General features: G+C 52.9%; 1 protein-coding gene across 2 annotated transcripts in view; it reads right to left on the bottom strand.

The window, feature by feature from the left end:
• The window catches only part of Gdpd5 (glycerophosphodiester phosphodiesterase domain containing 5), a 79,308-nt gene that overhangs the window by 5,920 nt on the left and 53,920 nt on the right, over positions 1-19,468 (bottom strand). For both annotated transcript variants that reach the window (XM_021167108.2, XM_029480154.1), the window contains exons 5-15: positions 16,944-17,047; positions 14,242-14,335; positions 13,556-13,615; positions 7,696-7,794; positions 7,342-7,435; positions 6,846-6,991; positions 4,155-4,237; positions 2,811-2,961; positions 1,955-2,173; positions 1,325-1,482; positions 895-1,042 (exon numbers count right to left, since the gene is read on the bottom strand). In XM_021167108.2, coding sequence (XP_021022767.1) covers positions 895-1,042; positions 1,325-1,482; positions 1,955-2,173; positions 2,811-2,961; positions 4,155-4,237; positions 6,846-6,991; positions 7,342-7,435; positions 7,696-7,794; positions 13,556-13,615; positions 14,242-14,335; positions 16,944-17,047 — 1,356 coding nt within the window. The remainder of the gene's footprint in view (positions 1-894; positions 1,043-1,324; positions 1,483-1,954; positions 2,174-2,810; positions 2,962-4,154; positions 4,238-6,845; positions 6,992-7,341; positions 7,436-7,695; positions 7,795-13,555; positions 13,616-14,241; positions 14,336-16,943; positions 17,048-19,468) is intronic.

Below are 19,468 nucleotides of genomic sequence, written 5' to 3'. Positions count from 1 at the left end.
AGACAGACATATGACCCTACAAATAGGTATGGGGCACCCATGTCAGACAGTAGGACATTGATCACAAGCCCCATAGATGTGGCCTCAGTACCCTTGACTAATGGGGGGGCACTTTTCTGTCCATCAACTCCCAGGCCTGAACTCTACAATATGCACGCTTCTGCTGCCTGCCTAGTACTTATTTCATGTCACCTTAGAGGAGGTGTTTAAGGACCGTAGGCAGATGGAAGCTGAAAAGCAGGGTCTTTCAGGACTGGCAGGGATCATGATAAGTTGTATGAGTCTAAAGCTAATGACCCAGGCCTCCATAGCCCCCTCTCCATGACTGAGGCCCTCCTCTGGCCTTGCCCACACCTTTCTCCCATGAAACCATCGGTAACTTAGCTCTGACTTGCCACCTCTGCCGCCCTTAGCTGCAGAGCCTTCTCCTATCTTTGTGGCCTCAGGGACACGGCAAGGGGCCCCTGCCTCATCCCCAGGGTTATCTCAGGGGCAGGAACAGGGGCTCAGCAGGTCTCAGGTGCTCCAAGACTGATCCCCACCTGCTCCTCACAGTCCTCTGTGTAGACCTGCCCTGCCCTCCAGCCTCGTTCTGGAACAACTTTTCCTTTAAAACTAAATCTAAGGAGTAGCCCATGACCCAGGAAAGTGTTAGCTTCTTGAGTTATCACTAAGCCATGTGATCTTTCATATGGGTCAGGCCCAGGGTCCCCAGAATTTCAATGCAGACCCAGAAGCTATGACAATTCCATTCTGTCTAAGCCTACACATACCTCCCACCCCCAACCCCATACACCATGGATGCCACCATCCCTGGATGCCCTGCATCCCCTCCAGGGAGAGCCCTTACAGGTAACTGATGGATGTCCTCAGGCCTCATAGTCTCCAACTCACCATGATCCAGAGTGGAGAAGGCACCCGAGAAAGGGTATGGGAGTTGTCGGAAGTGACAGAGGGGACCCCAGCACACCACAGCAGGGAGAAGAGCCACGGTGCATTGACAGTGTACAGGTTCACACTCAGGTTCCACGATGCATAGTCCCTGGGCAGGGCACAGAGGACTTTAGGTGCTTTGCTGTGGGGAGCTGGAGGAACATCCCTCTGATAGCCAGACACTTTCTCAGCCACCCCAGGAGGAAAGTGTGCTTGTGTCCAGGGGCACCAGCACTGCTCAGTGGTTCCCATCTCACTCCCAAACCCTGTGTGCCCAGGCTCCCTGTGTATTCTGGCCTGTACCCACATGTGCTAAGTGGAGAGTTGAACTGGGGGGGATACACAGTCCCTCACTCCTCCAGGGCCACCTTGGGTGGCACAGGGCAGGCACCTGAGCTCCTGGTGGGACACCTGAGTGTAGCGGAGGTTCAACTTCTGGATGTGACCTTTCCGTAAGTTAGCGATGGCTTCTTTGGACCCAGATGTTTGCTGGAAGCCAGGAGCCATCTTTCGTACCAAAGGCCTCTGCCTGTTAAATAGCCACATGACCTGCCGGCAGGAGACAGGGTGGTCAGGCTGGTCAGACCTCTCACCTCCAGATTCGGGGAGAGGGTCTGAGACTTCCTAGACCCTTCAAGGGTCAAAGTGGGGCCTGTCCGAAGCAGTAGAGCCCACAGTGAACAATTTGGGCAGCTTGCCTGGTCAAGACAAGATGGACAAGCCCACCCTCCCCTCCTCTGACCACAGTCAATAGCATCTAGAGAAACTGTGTTGTCAGAGTGGTATCAGGTTCCCAAATGGTCACACCACAGTGATTTGGGCCAGGTTCCACTCAAGTAACCAGAGAATGTGGGCCACCACCCTCCTCTGAGAGATTCAAAGGATCTGTTGTCCCCACAATGGGCCAGTCAGGAAAATAAGGTGCACACAGCCCTGCTTCGCCAACAGGGAAACTGAAGTCTGGAGAAGGGAACAGGTCTTGATGCAGGGGGCTAAGCGGGGGCCACCCACTGGGCTCCACCTGGTGCTGAGGGAAGCCTGAACGCAGCACGGCCTCCAGTGTGACGTTGAGGAAGCTGCCACGGTAGGGGTGATCACGGGGCGGGTCCCGAAGGTTGAGCAGCAGCGAGGCATTGCCCTTGGCTAGCTCCAGCAGCTCTGCCAGGCTGCAGATGGACTGGTTCTGAACCTCCCTGTGGTCGGAGGGCGACAGGGAGCTGGCCGTCCAGAAGGGGTCGGTCTGGTAGAAACAGGGACATGCATGCTATCATTAGGTCTTCGGAGCTTTCAAACGCCTTCCTGGCCATGGGGCATGGAGACCCGGGGCTGCCAGTGACTGTGGATGTGTTGAGCAATTGATCACTGTGGCCCAGTAGGGGACTTAGGAGTGCCTGACATTTGCCTCTATGTTCCCCCCCCCATCTCCCCCACCCTCGCTTTCCAAATGAATCCTTTGCTTAGAGCCTGTCCAGCGTGACTTTGAGTCCACTCTGTAATCAAAGATGACCTTGAGCTCCTGTTCGTCTTTACCCTCATCTCTATTGCTGGGATTACCCTACCCCATCAGGTTTCTGTGGTGCTAGGGAAGGATCCAGGGCTTGGTACACGCTAGGTGAGCACTCTGCCAATGGAGCTACATCCCCAGCCCTGTATCTGCAGCTTCAACAAGTCTACTAAAGATCAGCATCCATGAGAGGGAAAGCCAATCAACAGAAACCCCACACAAGCAGTGACAGCTATGGGGTCCAGATGCAAGGGACCAGAGGGGGGTCACTAGCTAGCCTGGTCAGGATCATCTGAGCTGAAGGCCACCTGCCTCCTTCTTTAGGAGCCTTCCATGTCTCCCATGCCTAAGGCAGGCCCAGGTACAGGCAAACCTTGAGGAACCACTGGCCGGCATTGAGCCTCTGCAGGACAGTCCAGTTGAGCATGGCAGCAGGCCTGCGGGCAAGCTCCGGGAACAGCTGCTCCACATTGGTGGTCCGCCTCAGGGTAGTGTCATGCATGAGAAAGGGAACACCATCCAGGCTGCAGGAGAGGATCACTGTCACCGCCCACTCAGAGATATCATCTGTTCCCATCACCGCCCTCCCTACTCCCCACCCGCAAAGGACATAGCTGTTCTGTGTCCATCTCAGCTGCAGATTCCCCCCTGGGCCAGTGGGGACCTCAAAGGGTTCAAGGGACAAGTCCTTGGCTCTCTACAGAGGTCAAGTGGAGAAGACAGCTGGGGAGGGGAGGGCTGGGGAAAGTGGACCTGTGCACTTAGCAATGATAGAGGGTAAGTACTGCCTCGCTTGATAATGGGAAAAACGGAAGCTAAGCAGGAAGCGTTTAGTTCAAGGTCCATGGCTACTAAATGGTGGAACCTGGCCTCAAACCAAGTCCTTGAAATGTCATATTGATAGCAGTGCCAGCACAGGTCCCTTAGACAACGTCCACATACTTCCTGCATCCTTATCAACCCACCAGGGCTGGCTACAACTCACAGAGTTCCTTAGTGTAGAATAATAATAAAGGGCCCCTTTGCTCCCTGTTCCTCAAGAAATTATATCCACTCCTATGGAGAGGTGTGGGGCGTATAATCTATGTGGTCTACACCAGGAGTGGTAACCTCACATACGTGGTGTAGCTGTATATTGTACACCCTGTGGAGCAGTATTTGGTGGCCCTGCCTTCTCTCCGCCTCAGGGGTAACCTCTGAGTTACCCCTGAGGTTGGGATGCGTTTCCCCGTTGGTTTGACATTCGTGCTAGCACAAACACTGCATCTAGAGATGGAAATGTTCACATCACTTCCATATGATTTGTTTGTTTGTTTGTTTGTTTATTTGTTTCGAGACAGGGTTTCTCTGTGTAGCCTTGGCTGTCCTGGAACTCGGTTTGTAGACAAGGCTGACCTCAAACTCACAGAGATCTGCCTGCCTCTGTCTCTAGAGTGCTGGGATTAAAGGCGTGAGACTCACAGGTGTCATTTTTTTTCCCAACAGGTCTGTGTCAGGGCTCTAAGTCCCCACACCTAAACCCTGCCCGGACAAGAGTCTGTTCTTTCTATTCTGGAGTCTAGCACAAACCTCTAAAAGGATGCCTGGCCTGTTGTGGATCATCCAAGTCTTCATCCCCCCTCCTATCACCAGGGGCAGGAGGTTTTTATGAGGAGACCCAGATGCAGAGGTGGGGGTGGGGTGGATAATGGCCACCACCCTTCTCCGCCATGCTAACCTGATGGTGATGTCAGCTTGCAGCCCATATAGCCTCTGCTCCAGCGCCTTCCGGAAGGACATCACTGTGTGTTCTGGAGCCAGCTGGAGAGGAAGGACTGGTGATGGCAGAGCTAGGGTCCAGTTGGTGACCCTTCCCCAGCCAGTGGGAGGTGCCCCCTGCTAGGTCTGCCTCTCATTCTGGCTCCTTTGTGGAGTTGCTATGGGAACCTAGGCACCCACACAGCTGCTTCAAGGTTCCATGTTTTCATTTGTTATGATATGTATACCTCATGGAGGTTTGGGGGGGAAAGGACAGGCAGTGTGCTGGGTATGGACTCGTATGAATATGAATGCCTGACACAGCCATAATGACAGAGTTAGCAAATAATCACTCTGATCACATTGTCCTTGCTGTATTACAGGCACTGAACAAGACTCTAGAAGCAAATGGCCTTCCCCACAGGCCTGTGGGCCTACAGTAGCCTTGGGCAGAGACTGAATGCTTGGTCCCTTCTGGCTTAATCTCAGAGCCCAGTCGGAGGGGAGATTCTGGAGGGGGAAGGAGAGAGGATGGGGTTGCTGTGGTGTGATGAGTTTCTTCATCTATACAGCAATAATAGTAATCTTTCCATCGCTACACTGGATGGACTCAAATTCATGCTTGACACCTAACTTAGTAAGTTTGCAACCCTAGGGAGGATCATCACCCAGAAGGTTGACTCCAGCCAGTGAGCGGCGTGACCCTGCCTTGCAACCCTGGGTGAATCCTCCCTCCTAAGGACCCACCCCCTCTTCAGACCTTTGGGGATATGGGATCACTGTTCTCTGGGGGTATCTAGCTGGGCAGTGAGTCTCCTTTGGTCCTGTGCAGAGTAAATTGCCATACCTCTTCCTACCACTAGAGGTCAGCACCAAACCAGAGATTGGATTTAGACCTGGCCACTCAAAAGGCTGGCTATCATTTGAGAAGCCTTCACAGGAACACACACTTGGTGACCTTGGCTGGACACAGTCATTCACAGTGACATGGAGAGAGCACTGGCTGTCCGCCCCTCCACTCCCCCCTCCCCCCCAAAAAAAAACAGCGCTAAAGTGTCTGCAAGATGGCTTAGTAGGTATAGATTCTTGTTGCTAAACCCGACAACCTGAGTTTAATTCTCAGGACTGCTTGGTAGGAGGGAACCGTCACCTGCAAATTGTTGGCTGAATCTCTACACGTGTCCTGAGGCATCACAATGCCACATTAAAAAAAAAAACAACATGTTTTGGGGTGTTTGTTTGTTTGTTTGTTGTTTTAAAGTTGACCTTACAGAAGTAAAGAGCAGAATAGTGATCAATAGAAGGTAGGAGGGGGAGGGGATGCCAGTCACCAGGTGGAAATGATGGGCCATGTGAATGGGTTCTAGCATTCTACTGCAATAGGATGGCTGTGGTAAATGCTAACTCCCTGTGTCTTTTCAAACAGGCAAAGGAGAGGATTCTGGACGCTCCTAACACAATGAAACAGGGTGCGATGTGACAGGTGGATCACTGCAGTGTGAGGATAATGCATTGTACAATTGAGAACCACACCGTGACCTGCAAATATGCATCACTAATTATCCTGTGTCAGGGTAAAAACCAAACAAGCATAAAACGAACGCCACACCCAGGCATGGGGCACACACCTGTAACCCTAACACTCAGGACGGGGATTCAGGCGGTTTGTGAGTTCCAGGCTATTCTGGGCTGCGCACCGAGACCCTATCTCAGAAACGGGACAACAGATATAATGAGCAAGTCACCACTGCAGGATGGAGCAGCCAAATGCACAGCTTGGGAGGCTGTCTAGAGACAGCTTCATCAACAGATAAATAGCACAAAGGAGACTGGGGGGAGGGGCTGTCACAGATGAAAAGACACTCGGGGGACATGTGTCAAGCAGATGGGCTGCATGATGTCATTTGGATCATGATTTTAAAAGTCTGCACTACAGAAAGATATATTTGGAGACAAAGGAAAAATAACTATGATATTAGGTCATGTTAAATAATTGTTAATTTGGGGGCTGGAAAGATGGTTCTGGCTGCTCTTTCAGAAGACCTGGGTTTGATTCCCAGTGCCCACATGGCAGCTCACAACTGTCTGTAATTCTATCCAGTCCCAGGGGATCCAACGCCCCTTTCTGGCTTCCACGGTGTCAGGCAAAGCAACCATACACATAAAAGTGAAAATAAATACTTTTAAACATTGTCAGTGTGGTGTTATAGTCATTATCATTATGTATGTATGTACGTGTGTGTACGTGTGTGTGTGTGTGTGTGTGTGTGTGTGTGTGTGTGTGTGTGTGAGCATGTGCACACATGCTTCAGTGCACACACAGAACATCCTCTCCTTTATCTTTATGTGGGTGGCAGGGATTAAACTCAGTGTGCCAGGCTTTTACAGCAAGTGCTTTCCCCTGCAGAGCCATCTCCCCAGCCTGTTGTTTGCTTTTAAGTCCTTATGTTTTGGGCGTGCTGGCATATGCCTGTAACCCCAGCACTCAGGAGGCAGAGGCAGGAAGGCTGGCGGTAGTTTAAACCCCAGCTTGTCTCAAGCAGATCAAACCCAAACCAGGAAGTCCTTCTATGCTGGCGCTACATCTGCTACCACAGACATGACATTTATTTCCCGCACGCTCCTCTCCTGCAACGGCTGTTGCCCCGTTCCACCCTCTGGGGGTGCTTACCATGGGAGCCCCTCGGTGGCCGATGAGGGCAGGTTTGGGGCCCAGGTCTTTTTTCTCCATGATGCAGGGAGAGGAGATGGTGAGAGGGATCAGGTAGAAGGTGAAGACCACAGCGAAGAAGGTACAAAGAATGGTGAGCTGAGAGGCTGCAGACACGGGCAGTAGGAACGTCCCATGAGCCACTGCGCATCTCTCACCAGGCCCAACCATGCCTAGCCAGCCAGACTGGAGTCAGAACGTGGTGTTCTGTGGAGTGGCCTTTGCTCTGACAGGAAGTGAACCCCACACTTAGGCACACATTTACAGGAAGACATGGACACCCAGAGCATTCTTTGGTAGCATCTATGACTGGCCTGGAGCCAGCCGTGATGCTGAGCACAAGGGCCCCACCTCATTCCCAGACCTCCCAGGTAGTCCCTGGACAGTGGGGACAGTCTAAGCTGGCGTTGGTATTCATGGAGGTCAGGATGGGTGGGCCCTCTCTAAGGGTACTCACAGGACCGCTCTGCACGGGCGAACTGTCCAGCGACGATCCAGGAGAGTGCAGTGATGGCCACCAGGGCCCCTATATGCAGGAATGGTGCCGAGCCCTGGGTGTGAAGAGAGGCAGGAGGGACCAGGGACTCAAAGGCAGGTCCAGACCCTCAGGTCATCAGCATGCTGCTGACCGTCTCTACCTACAAGACAGGCAATCCTGTCTCCATCTGCCCGCTGAGGATGCTGGGAAGCCTGCTGTGCAGACCCCTCCCTGTTCCTCTCTGCGCCTTGGAGAAACAGGAGTGTTAAAGGCTCTGCCTGTTGCAAGGGTCCTGGGATGGCAGTGTCCCTGTCCCTAGCCCGCCTCACTCACCTGCAGGGAAATCAGCAGCACCTCCCACTCATCCTCCCAGAGCTGGGCCACTGCAGACATGGCCACCACCGTGGAGGCCAGGATGACCACCAGCCCCATCTGGAGAGAAAAGTACCAGAGGGTCAGGGCAAGAATGGGGGACCTCTGTCTGGGAAAGGAGGAGGAGAAAGAAAGCAGACGTGCACACAGGCTGGGCAGGGGCAGTGCAGTGCAGTGCCTTTAATCCTAGCACTTGGGAGGCAGAGGCTGGTGGATCTCAGTGAGTTCAAGGCCGGCCTGGTCTATAGAGTGAGTTCCAGGACAGCCAGGGTTATATAGAGAAATCCTGTCTCAAAATAAAACAAAACAAAAGCAAAAACAAAAACAAAAGATGAGGAGGAGGAGAAGGAAGAGGAGGAGGAAGAGAAGGAGGAGGAACACAGAGCAAGAAGAGGAGGGAAGGAGACAGCCAGGGATGAGCTGAAGGCAGCGTGGACAGTGAGAGGCCAACCAGAGGCAGAGGCAGGAAAGGCAGGCAGATCCCAGGGAAAGAGACATGGAGAAAGAAAAGGGAAGATGAAGACAAGATGAGGACAAAGTGGAAAACAAGGGCCTCTCTGGCATCAGGCCTCTACCAGGGCAGTAGCCTGTGAACTGTGCAGTGGGAGGGGGCTGGGCTCATACTAGGGGGTACTTGGCTCACAGTGTTGTCTGTCGGACTGGCAGCCTAGGTCTCCTACATTTGGCTGCTTTTCTCTTGACATCAGAGATGCAGTGGCACCAGAAACCCCAAACTAAGTAAGACTAAGCTGGGGTTCCCTGCTTCAGTCTTCTCTGGAGCCCTAGAATCCTTCCTGATCTGGGCTCCTCCCTCATTCATAAAAGCTCCTGTCTGTGGTGGAATGAGACAGCGGTGGGTGGGTGGAGGAGGGACTCTGAGGAGCTCTTTCTGAAGACATCTTATTACAATAGGAGGCCAACCGCGGAAGTCCTTGCAATAAAACTGATTCCCCATAATCCTAATACAATTAAAATTTCATCACAGTTTTACAGTCGCTGCAGTGGTACCCATCATGCCTGGTAGCACTATCGAAATGTTCGGGAAGGGGTTCTTCCCCGTGGTGTCATTCAGACACAGGAATAGCACAGGCTTGCATCCTTGTGGCTCCCAGGATCCACCCGGAGGCCTGGGGTAGACCTGCCTTGGCACTTCTGTCCTTCTGGGCTATGACTCATGATGGCACGGGAGGAATCCACTCATTCATTCATTTGCTCATTCATTCATTCATTTTTGCCTGTGTGCTGAGACCCAAGGAGAGTTGGAATCCAGGCTTGTAGACTGGTTAGCTTCTTGGCAGATGCCTGGGGTCTCTACACCTGGGTCAACCCCTGTTGCACCATAGGAGGATAGCACCTTCCTTCAGGGAACAGCTCTAGCAGGGATAGAGGGATGATGATGAATGCCTTCCAGGGAGGAGTTTGACACATAAATAAGGACATGCATGCAAGGTGGCTCTGCACAGAAGCTGCCACCAAAAGGAAAAGAATATTAGATGTCCGTGCTGCCATTTTGAACAATTATAACTGAAAGGGATAACAGAGAGAAAAGGACGTGTCGCATACAGCAAGTACTCAATAAATGCTGCCTAATGCTGTTATGACAAACATGGCGTCCGGCATACTGGAAGTTCTCAAATGTGCTCGCTCTCTCTCTCTCCGCCCCCACCCCCACCCCGGACTTCTCTGTGTAGCCCTGGCCGTCCACCTGCCCTTTCCTTTTGAGTGCTGGAAGTAAACGTGCCAGGTGGAAAGACAGAAGCTAGCACCAGAAAGAACTGTCATGCACACCAGCAGCCTGAGAACAGGCTGAACTCACAGTCAGTGCTGCTGAAGTGTCCATGGGGCCCAGCAGGCCGCAGGCCAGCTCAGCAGCACCTCCTGTGGTCAGGCAGAGTCTGGCTTCTCTCTCGGCTTCAGCCCTCCTGGGTACAAGCCTTGAAGCCCAGATGCTGCCTCCTAGGGTAGGGGAGTTAGGGGCACAGTGCAGGGGCAGAGGGAGTGCCCAGAGCACAGCATCCCTCCGAAGAGGCCTTTGAGATGGCTCTGGTGGGGGCTGGGCCTTCTGTTTGTCACAAAGCAGGTCCCTGAAGTGCCTTGGCCCCTCCCAGGCCCCTCGCAGGCCAGAGCCCTGGGTCACAGTGCTGCCCTCCCTGTCCATTCCCAAGCCTTTCAGCCCTCCCCTGTTTGGGACTCAGGGGAACCAGGGACTCTAAACACAGACCAGGATTAAAATGTCCCATAAAACTGACATCTTCAAAGCAATATGACCCTGGCACAAGGCCAAAGGGATAAATGAAAGCCATGTTCAGAAAGAGATCGAAGCATCGAAGGTATAAAGGCATCTCTGATGTGGAGGGAGGACAGCTGGGGACAACGGGAAGCATCTTCAGCAAGCCTGGGAAGATTGTACCAGGCCCCAAGATAACTTCCAAGAGATTAAGGAACACTTTATTGTTATACAACTACCAAATGATATCCTAAAACATCTCCATATCATCTTGGAGTGGGGAGGACCCTTCTAAGTCTAATCCCAAGAAGGGCCACAAGAAGAGATGATAGATTCAAGGGCTGTTTATGTCTCCCCCCCCACCCCCCAAGACAGGATTTCTCTATGTATCCTTGGCTATCCTGAAACTCATTTTGTAGACCAGGCTGATCTCAAATGCATAGCGATCCACCTGCCTCTGCCTCCTGAGTGCTGACGTTAAAGGAGTGTATATATAACTATCTATACCCAGCCAGACTTAAGTTTTGTCTTTTTGAATTAAAAAAAAAAAAAAAAACCCTGTGGCACAAATGCAATAAACAAAGTCAAAAGATGAAGGACAGACTGGGCAGAAGTATCCGCCGTTCATCAGCCAAAGGGCCAACCTCCCAAATTTACAAAGGGCGCCTGCAAATTAATAAGCAGCTCCCACAGCAAAAGGACCGAAGACACAAAGACAATCCTCCGGTGACTGAAAACTGAGCAGAGGGGACATGCAGCCGGGAGTTCTCAGGGGAACCTCTGACCTCTCAGGCAGGCCTTTCCCAAGGGATCAGCTCCCACCCGAGGGCAAGGGGATCCCACTGGCACAACCACACACTGCCTAGGGAGCATGGGTTGGCGCTGTGTGCCAAAGGGCATTTGTCAAGATCAAGACTGTGAAAGTGCATACCTTCTCATTGGACATGGTGGCACAGGTCTGAGGCAGGAGGATTATGAGCTTAGAAAAAGCTGAGAGTAGTGATGTACACCTTTGATCCCAGGATTCAGGAGGCAGAGGCAGATGGATCTCTGTGAGTTCAAGGCCAGCCTGTTCTGTAGAGTGAGTTCTAAGAGGCTACGTAGTGAGACCCTGCCTCAAAAAACACTGAACGAAGAGAACAAGGAAGATACACAGTGTTCTTTTCTCCTGGATCACAGCTATGCTGCCCCAGCAAAGGACTAAAAACCAGCACATGCTAATGGGCTGGGCAGATGACTCGGGAATGAGGGGGCAACCAGAGCAAGCGCCAAGCATCGATGGCCATGGCCTTACTGTGTCCAAGAAGGCACTCCTGGCACTTTTTTAAAAGGAGGGCACAGGTGAGAGAACTGTGTGGACAAAGAAAGGGAGAGGGCAGGAGGCATCCCTCAGCAGTTATGAGCACCACTGCCCTTGCAGGGGACCTCACAACTGCAATTCCAGTTCCAGAGAACATTACGCCCTCTTCTGGCTGCTAGAGGCATTGCATACATGTGTTATGTTTAAATAAACGCAGGCAAAACACCTGTGCTTGTAAAATAAATTTAAAGGAAAGGGGAGAGCAATGAGGTGGCTTAGCAGGTAAAAGTGCTTGTCGCCAAGCCTGATGATCTGAGTTTGATCCCCAGGACTCACACCGTGGGAGAAAAGGAACTGACTCCCAAAAGGTATGTTTCGACCTCCATATATGTGCTGTGGTGTGTGCTCATGCACGCATGCGCAGACACACACACACACACACACACACACACACACACACACGTAATTAAAATAAAAAGGGAGTGTATGCAGGAAAAACCTCACAGAGTATGATTTCTCATGTCTGGATTTTTGGTCACGTAAAAAATGGATGAAGAGAAAGCGAGCAGGCAGAAAGGACCAGGATTCCTTAAATACTTCTGTAGAATTTCCCGGCCCTGTACTAATACCCAGAGCCTGGGCAGCCAAGCCAGCCAGGCCAGCCTGAAAACAGCTCCAGCTTGGATCATCTCTGCCTGGCAGGCCCTGCTGCCTCTGAGATCCCGCAGGATGGTGTGGAAGGAAGGGAAAGGGCCTGGAGCAGGACACAGGGCACCTGAGGGACCCCACGGGGACCTTTCTGATCTGGCTGGCTCTGTAGAACTGCAGGCTTCTCCCTTAGGATCAAGCATGCGTGGCCTGACCTGCTGAGAGCCAGGCACAGCCCCGGGAGGTCACCACAGCATGTGTGCCCGGTCCCCAGATGCCAGCTGATAGATATCCTCTTTCAAGTGTTAGCCATGCAGCTGAGAGAAGAAAGCACCTCCCGGAGGGGGCCGAGGAAGTCCCAAAGCAGTCCTCAGTATGGAGTCGTCAGCAGGGACTGCTCTCTTCATCCCAGCAAGACTTCAGTCACCCAGGCCTGGCTCCCAAGGTGCCCCCCTCCCGCTCCACACACCTAACTCAAGTTTACCTGTGCCCCCTCTCCTTCCTTCTGTCTCCCTGCTAGCTGGGGAAGTCTCCTAGGTCCTGTTTGTTTCCAGACATTTCTGTCTCTTCTTAGAATGTGTGCCTACTTCTAGCCATGCTGTGGGGAAAGAAATGACTCCTCCCCACTCCACCACCACAGCCCCTGGAGCCCCAACCTTCCCATCTCCACCCCTCAGAGCTCCTCATAGGGGATGGCTCTATTTTGGCCAGGACTAGCCCAGGCCTATGACCCTGATCAAGCATAGCAGGTATCAACAACCTATACTCAGCATAGGTGTGTGTGTGTGTATGTGTGTGTGTCAGAGACAGAGAGGGACAGAGAGAGACAGAGAGAGACAGAGGGGGAGGGAGAGGAAGAGGGAGAGGGAAAGAGAGAGATTGAGAGAGAAGGTTTGGACCAGTTAGTCTGGAATGAACACTGGGGACAGCAGAAGAAGCCATCAGTGCCAGTTTAGTCTTCAAGGGTCACCAAATTAGAGTGGGTTGGGATCAGGCACCTGATGGAATTGATAACACAAATGTTGTAAAATGTATGTGGGAGGGGAGGCTGCCGGGGCTGAGGAGAAACCCCTGCCTTGGTATACAGGCTGCAAAGAGAGGGTTCAAATACAGAAAAGGGCTCAAAGAGAGAGAGCAAATGAAGGCCACCAAGGGGGTAAAAGCCAAGGAAGGGTGGGCATGCCAAGGGTAGGAATGATGTCTCCCACAGCAGAAGCTGAGGTGACTGTCCCATGGTGGTAGCAGAGAGTCATCAGGACCAGACCGGGACAGTCTGGGCCATCCCAGACACCATCACCAGAACTCAGGAGTACAGTAGAGAAGGCGGAGCGAAAGCAGAGCGGGTGCAGTGGAGTGCCTGGCCGCAGGGCAGAACACTAGGCCTCCCACTCACCCTGTGAGACCTTACACATGTTGTCTAACCTTTCTGGGTTTTGCCTCTGCAGCGCAGGATGGTGGCTGTGCGTACTCTGCAGGGCTGTAAGGGTTAAGGGAGTGGTGCAAACAGGGCAGGCTGTGCCTGGCCCAGTAAGAGTTCAGTGGAATAGCAGAGCAGATACAGAGGCGAGCCAGGGGGAGGGACCACCCAGGCTACCCTGTGCTTCCAGGCCTCTGTTCCCCTCCCCCTTAGAGCAGCCTTCCATTACCTTGTGTATCCAGTGCAGGTTCAACTGCTGCCCCACAGCGATGTGACATAGTGCCAGGACCTGAAGAGAGGCCCAGGGGGCCAGTCAAGCCACCACGTGTGCCTAGAAAGCTTGCCAGCTCTCCAAACACCCTGCCCCACACTCCTGCCCTTGGTGTGACCCTAGGCAGGCAACACACCCTCCCCACAGGCACCAGGAATGCCCAGGGCCAGCCCTGTCCAGGCCTGGCTTCCTTCCAGATTACTCCAGGCCTCAAGCCTCCTCCTCTGGGAATTCCCCTGTGAAAAGGTCCCTGGGTTCGGCTGCAGGAAAACTGCCCTGCATAACACTTCAGCTTGTTGGGAGATTCAGAGGCAGATCTGAGCCCTGCCCCCAAGGAGCTGCCAGTGCTGAGTGCGCTCAACCCGAGTCTCTCAGTGTGGAGACTGCACTGTGGGTAGGCAGCCCAAGCAGTTTCTGGAAGATGTCTATAGTAGATGCTGAAAGCCAGAATGGCTCCTCTGCCTGGGTGGCAGGGAGTGGCTTCCAGAAGGGCAGAGGAAGGAAAGTGAGACCTCCTCCTGCCAAGCAACGCTGAAGGAGTCTGGGTGGATAATAGCCCTATACCCCTGTAGACCAGCAGAGGCCAAGCCTGCCCCTCCTGGGAGCAGAGCCACCAAGGGACCCCCTCCCCAGCCCCTCCATACCAGGAGGCCTGCGATGTATGTGAAAGCAGCAGCCGAGGTCACCAGGATGGGCACGGACCAGTCGCTCCAGTAGCCCATGCGGTTGTAGAGGTACCTGGTGAGAGAAGGGCAGAAGTCAGACCTCCACTGAGCCATGGCCCAGCCAAGGATCTAGGACAGTCTCAGCTCTCAGGAAGCTGCAGTCGGGAACCACAAACGGGCCCTTCCCGCCCTCTATCGGCAATCAGTGTTTCCTTTATTGACAGTCATGCCTACTTCTGGTGGGCACTCAGAAAGCAAGAAGCAGAATCGGCCAGAGTCACCATTCTGAAGGCCATTACACGTCCTTCCCATGGGCCCCTGCACTGCACCTTTATACGCGCGTGAGCAGCGGATCTGGGATAACCACCCCAGGGCTGTTCCACACGCCTGCGCTCACCACCCTCAGAAGCATGGCTAGCACAACCCTGAGCGATGAACACACTCTGAGATCTAATCCCCACACTGCCTCTTGCTGGCTCTTAGGACCTTGTGGCAATGACAGGTGTTACAGAGCCCAAGATGCCCTTGACTGTGCCATTCACCTCAAGTTCAATGGCAAAACGTGAAAATGTGGAGCCTTAGGGGTGAAGATCTATACCACTCCAGTTTGCTCACCTGGAGGATGGAGATGGTGGAACGCCCTTCACAGGGCTTCAGGGAGTGAAGGGAGGGAGGCTTGTGACAAGGACATAACAAACTCTTCCTAACACAGCATTCACTGAAACCAGAAAAAGTGCTGAGAAAATGTGATTAAAACAAAAAACAAAAAACCCAGCACGTGGCCTTCTTGCACTCATGGGCTGAATATAGGCAGCTTCCCATTAATGAAACTTCCTAGCTTGCAATGATTCGCTGTATAAGCTAACACAGAGATGAGAAAATGGCCACATCTCTTTGAATTTCTATTTCCTTGGTTGTGTTGCTATAAACAGAATGACAGGGCAGAGGGAACAAATTTCTCCCCGGTCCTGGAGGCTGCAGCTTAGCTACAGAAAGACGGCTCACTCTCACTCAACCTCCGTGTGTTAGTGAGGAGAGAGAAGCTCGGAGGCGAATGCACTCACTTGGTGTATTGCAGAGTCTGAGCCACTGCCAGGACCCTGCTTGGAGCTGGGAGGTGACATCGGGAAGACTCCACTCCACGGGGCATCTGCCTCCCCTATCCCTTCCCAGGGCCTTGCTCTGAGTCTGTGGGGAGCCTGCTATTCAGAAGGTCACAGAGAAGGCTCAACCACTGTACAGCTTAGGAAACTGAAGCCCAAGGAAGGCAGGGGATTGGCCCTGGAGCTACTGTGAAAAGATCTTCTGGTCCTACTGGCCACATTGGGCAGGGACACCTCCAGGACAAACACAGAGTAGCCTACTAGGTGTGACCAACTTGCAACCCGTGGGCCGCATCCATGAACTTTTGTAAAGCATCGTCTAAGGTTTGCTTGGGTGTTTTTATGATTTTGTTTGCAACCCCAGTGTATTCTCCAGTGTGAACTCTGCAGATGCTCATGTTGTTGTCTCCATGGCAAATGGCTGGACGCTCCAGGCTCTATGTCTATCCCCATTCAGTGCCAACTCCTAGATCTTGATTACCCCCCCCCTCTCTCTCTCTCTCTGTGTGTGTGTGTGTGTGTGTGTGTGTGTGTGTGTGTGTGTGTCGCACAGGACATAATCTCCATGACACACCATAAGCAGCTGCCTCAAGCTCCTGTCTCCATGACGGTGACAGGTTGTACTCTGGAACGGGAGTTGAAATAAGCCCTTCTTTTCAGAAGTTGCTCGCATCAAGTATTTTTTCACAGCAATGAGAAAGTACATAACATGCAGGTAGGTCACAGCAGACTTCATGTCCCCTTAATAGAGTCCCGGGATCCTAGCAGAATCCTTGAATGCACCCAGTCCACCAGAAGCTGTGACTCAGAGGCTCCCTCTGCTGGAGACTTAGCCTCCCAGGAAGCAGCTCTGTGACCCGCCCCCACCGAGCCCCCTCTCTTGTCCCGCTAAGGACCTGATGAGGCGGGAGTTATCCTACTTCACAGAGGGAGAAAGAAATCCAAAGCACACCAGAGGCTCAATCCCTAGCCCTGACTACCCACACTGGATAGTCTCCAAAATCTGGAGAAGTCAGCGGAGGACACACGGGGTCTCCCTCCCTGGCCAGGCCTTCCACTGGTCAGCAAAAGCTGACAACAGAGGACATGAGGAAGGGCCCTGCCATTGGATCTGCAATGCCCCTAAAGGGGGCACAGCTGAATTAGACAGTGACACTGCTTACTGTGACAGTCCCACCACAATGAGCCAGGGAGCCTAGGCTAGGGACCACCTCTTCTGCCCAGGCCTTGGTCTTTCTGGGCCTTGGAGCTCTTGTCTACAAAGGGCTCATGGCCTTCCTCCTCAGGCTGATGCTGCCCTGCCTTCTGCTCCTACTCCTCACAGCCTGGACCTACAGGGATCCGAGAGCCAGCTCAGGCTAGCTCCCATGTCTCCTCCTCCAGAAAACCTTCCTAAAATCCCAGGGGCACAGAGCTCTTCCTGTTTTACCAGACTGTGACAGGACCTGCAGATGGGCAAGAGCAGGCCTCCCAGTATGGGCCTTACTCAAGGCCATGGGGTAGAGCTCTCAGGGACGAACTGCAAGCTGCGTAGGAGGCTCCATTCTGAGCCCCGGGTCGGGGGTCCCCTCCACTCACCAGTTGAACTCATCGTAGTCATTGTGGACACCCCACCAAAAGTAGAGCCAGGTGAGTGTGAGGCTGAAGGTGCAGACCAGGAGCAGGAACCACAGGCGCTCCCACTGCAAGAGCAGAGTAGAGGGTGGAGTCACATCCCAGGGCAGGGGACTTTCCTGCCCTCCTTTCCTGAAGCCTCAACTGCCAGGAGCTGAGGCTCAAAGAGGACCAAACCTGTCCAGTGCCACAGAGCCAGGTTACAAGAGAGTGGACAGCCAGGAGCAGGGCTAGGGGTCCACAAGCTGCAGCCTAAGGTCTTTCTGCCGCATCTGGAGGCCTGCCCACTGTGTCTTAGCCCCTTGTCTGGGGCTGCTCCCTAAAGTCCTCTCACAGAGTCACCTATAGCCCAGGCCAGCCTTGAACTCCTGGTGTAGTGGAAAATGGCCTCGAATTCTGGTCCCTTTGACCTCTACTTTCTATGTGCTCGGATTATAGGCATGTACCCCTAGGCCTGGTTGTTTTAAGGTTTATTTTATGACTCTGTGTGCGTGTGTATATTTGTGTGTGTGTATGTATGTGAGAGTATGTGCATGTATGTATGTGTGAGAGTGGGTGCATGTATGTGTGTGTATGAGTGTGTGCATGTATGTGTGTGTGTGCGCATGTGTGTGCGTGTATATGTGTGTATGTATGTGACTGTGTGTGCATGTGTATGTGTGTGACTGTGTGTGCATGTGTATGTATGTGACTGTGTGTGCATGTGTATGTGTGTGAGTGTGCATGTGTATGTGTGTGAGTGTGTGTGCATGTGTATGTGTGTGAGTGTGTGTGCTTGTATGTGTGCATGTTTATGTGTGTGAATGTATGTGTGCATGTGCTTGTGTGTATGTGTGTGCACATGTGTGTATGTGTATGCGTGTATATGTGTGTGTGTGTGTATGTGTGTGAGTGTATGTGTGTGAGTGTGTGTGTGTGTGTGGCTGTGAAAGCCATAGACATTGGATTCTTCTGGAGCTGGAGTTATAGGAATCTGTGAGATGCCCAACGTGGACCCTGGCAACCAAACTCAGGTCCTCTGCAAGAGCAATGTGTGCTCTTTACCACTTAGCCAACTCTCCTGCCAGCCAAGTAGCCTTTGAGGCAATGCTGAGTATTGAACTCAGGGCTCTGTGCATACTAGGCAAGCACGATCAAGAGAGGAACACACACACTCCCCGCCCCACCCCACCCCTTTCCTCTCCTGCCCTCCATCCTCATAGGCCCACAGCAGGCACAGCTTACCACTTCTACCCCATGCTACTGACAGAAACACTGACGTCCATAAGAGCAGCCAGTCTGCCAGGGCCACATAGCTAGTTAGTAGGTTAGGACCAGTGAGCTCCCTGACTGGAAGAGGTGTAGCCACTGCCTTCTCCCTATGGTGCTGGGGCTGGGGCCGAGCTGTGGAGGATCACACTTTTGTGACTCCCACTGGCTGAAGCAGGTGAACACAGACCTGGCCATGCATCTTCTGGGAGCCTGAGCTCAGAAGCCTGCAAGTGCATTCTCTGGCCAAGCCCCAGGTGCCCCCTCCCCACCCCCAGCTTCCATCTCTCTGTTGATCTCAGCAGCACAAACTGGGGCAGATCATCTTGCTATGCCCTGCGAGAAGCTGCTGAGGTCAACAGAGATGATCCGCAAATGAGAAGACAGGATGCAAATTAGTCAGCCCAGGGTCCCTGAACCCAGGGTGGCCAGCCTGGCAAAAGGATAAAGAATTCCAGTTCACCTCTTCCCGGGTTCCTCGATGCTCAGACCCTCCTTCTGTGTGTGACCCCTGACCCCAGCTTCATCTCTTCAGCTAGGAAGGGTTCTGATTTCCTATGGAGTTGGGTCACATACCACCCACTCTGAAAGCCTTCCTGGATGAAGTTCCACTCCCTCAGCCTACTGTACTCCTGAGCACCAATGCTTGTCTTTTCTAAATCTACTCTGTGCCCCTAGATGGTGTGGGGTCTGTTAGTACTGATGACTCGGAAAGACGGTGTCAGGGGAGAAAAACATGCCCTAGCTTCACAGAATCATTTCACCCCATATCAGGAACTAAATGTGTTTGGAGCCAGACTGCATGGGAATCTCAAATCCCCACCTACCACTGACAGGCTGTACATCTCTGGACAGTTGACTTAACCTCTGTGCTTTCTCTGTGTGTGTGTGAATGACATGCAATAACAGCATTCACAGCACAGGGGTGAAATGAATGGCCCCTTGCCACCATGCAGAAGAGATTCTCAACCCAGAAAAACCATGGCTCGGTGCACACTGACACCCTCCTGCCAGGGTGAGTCACTCATGTTGGTGACCCATGTTTGAGTGAGCAGTTGCCACCACTCACAGTCATATGCAGAGCCAGGCTGCTTGGCCTAACCCCGCTCTGCCTGTAAACAAGGATGTGACGGTGACAGTTCTTAAAAGTCTGGTCCACTGCAGGTTCAGGGGTGGGATAGCCTGGTCCACTGCAGGCTCAGGGGTGGGGTAGCCTGGTCCACTGCAGGCTCAGGGGTGGG

This window comes from Mus caroli, chromosome 7 (assembly GCF_900094665.2).
Source record: "Mus caroli chromosome 7, CAROLI_EIJ_v1.1, whole genome shotgun sequence".
In the NCBI taxonomy this organism is placed as follows: Eukaryota; Metazoa; Chordata; class Mammalia; order Rodentia; family Muridae; genus Mus; species Mus caroli.
This window is presented reverse-complemented; position numbering and strand designations above follow the sequence as displayed.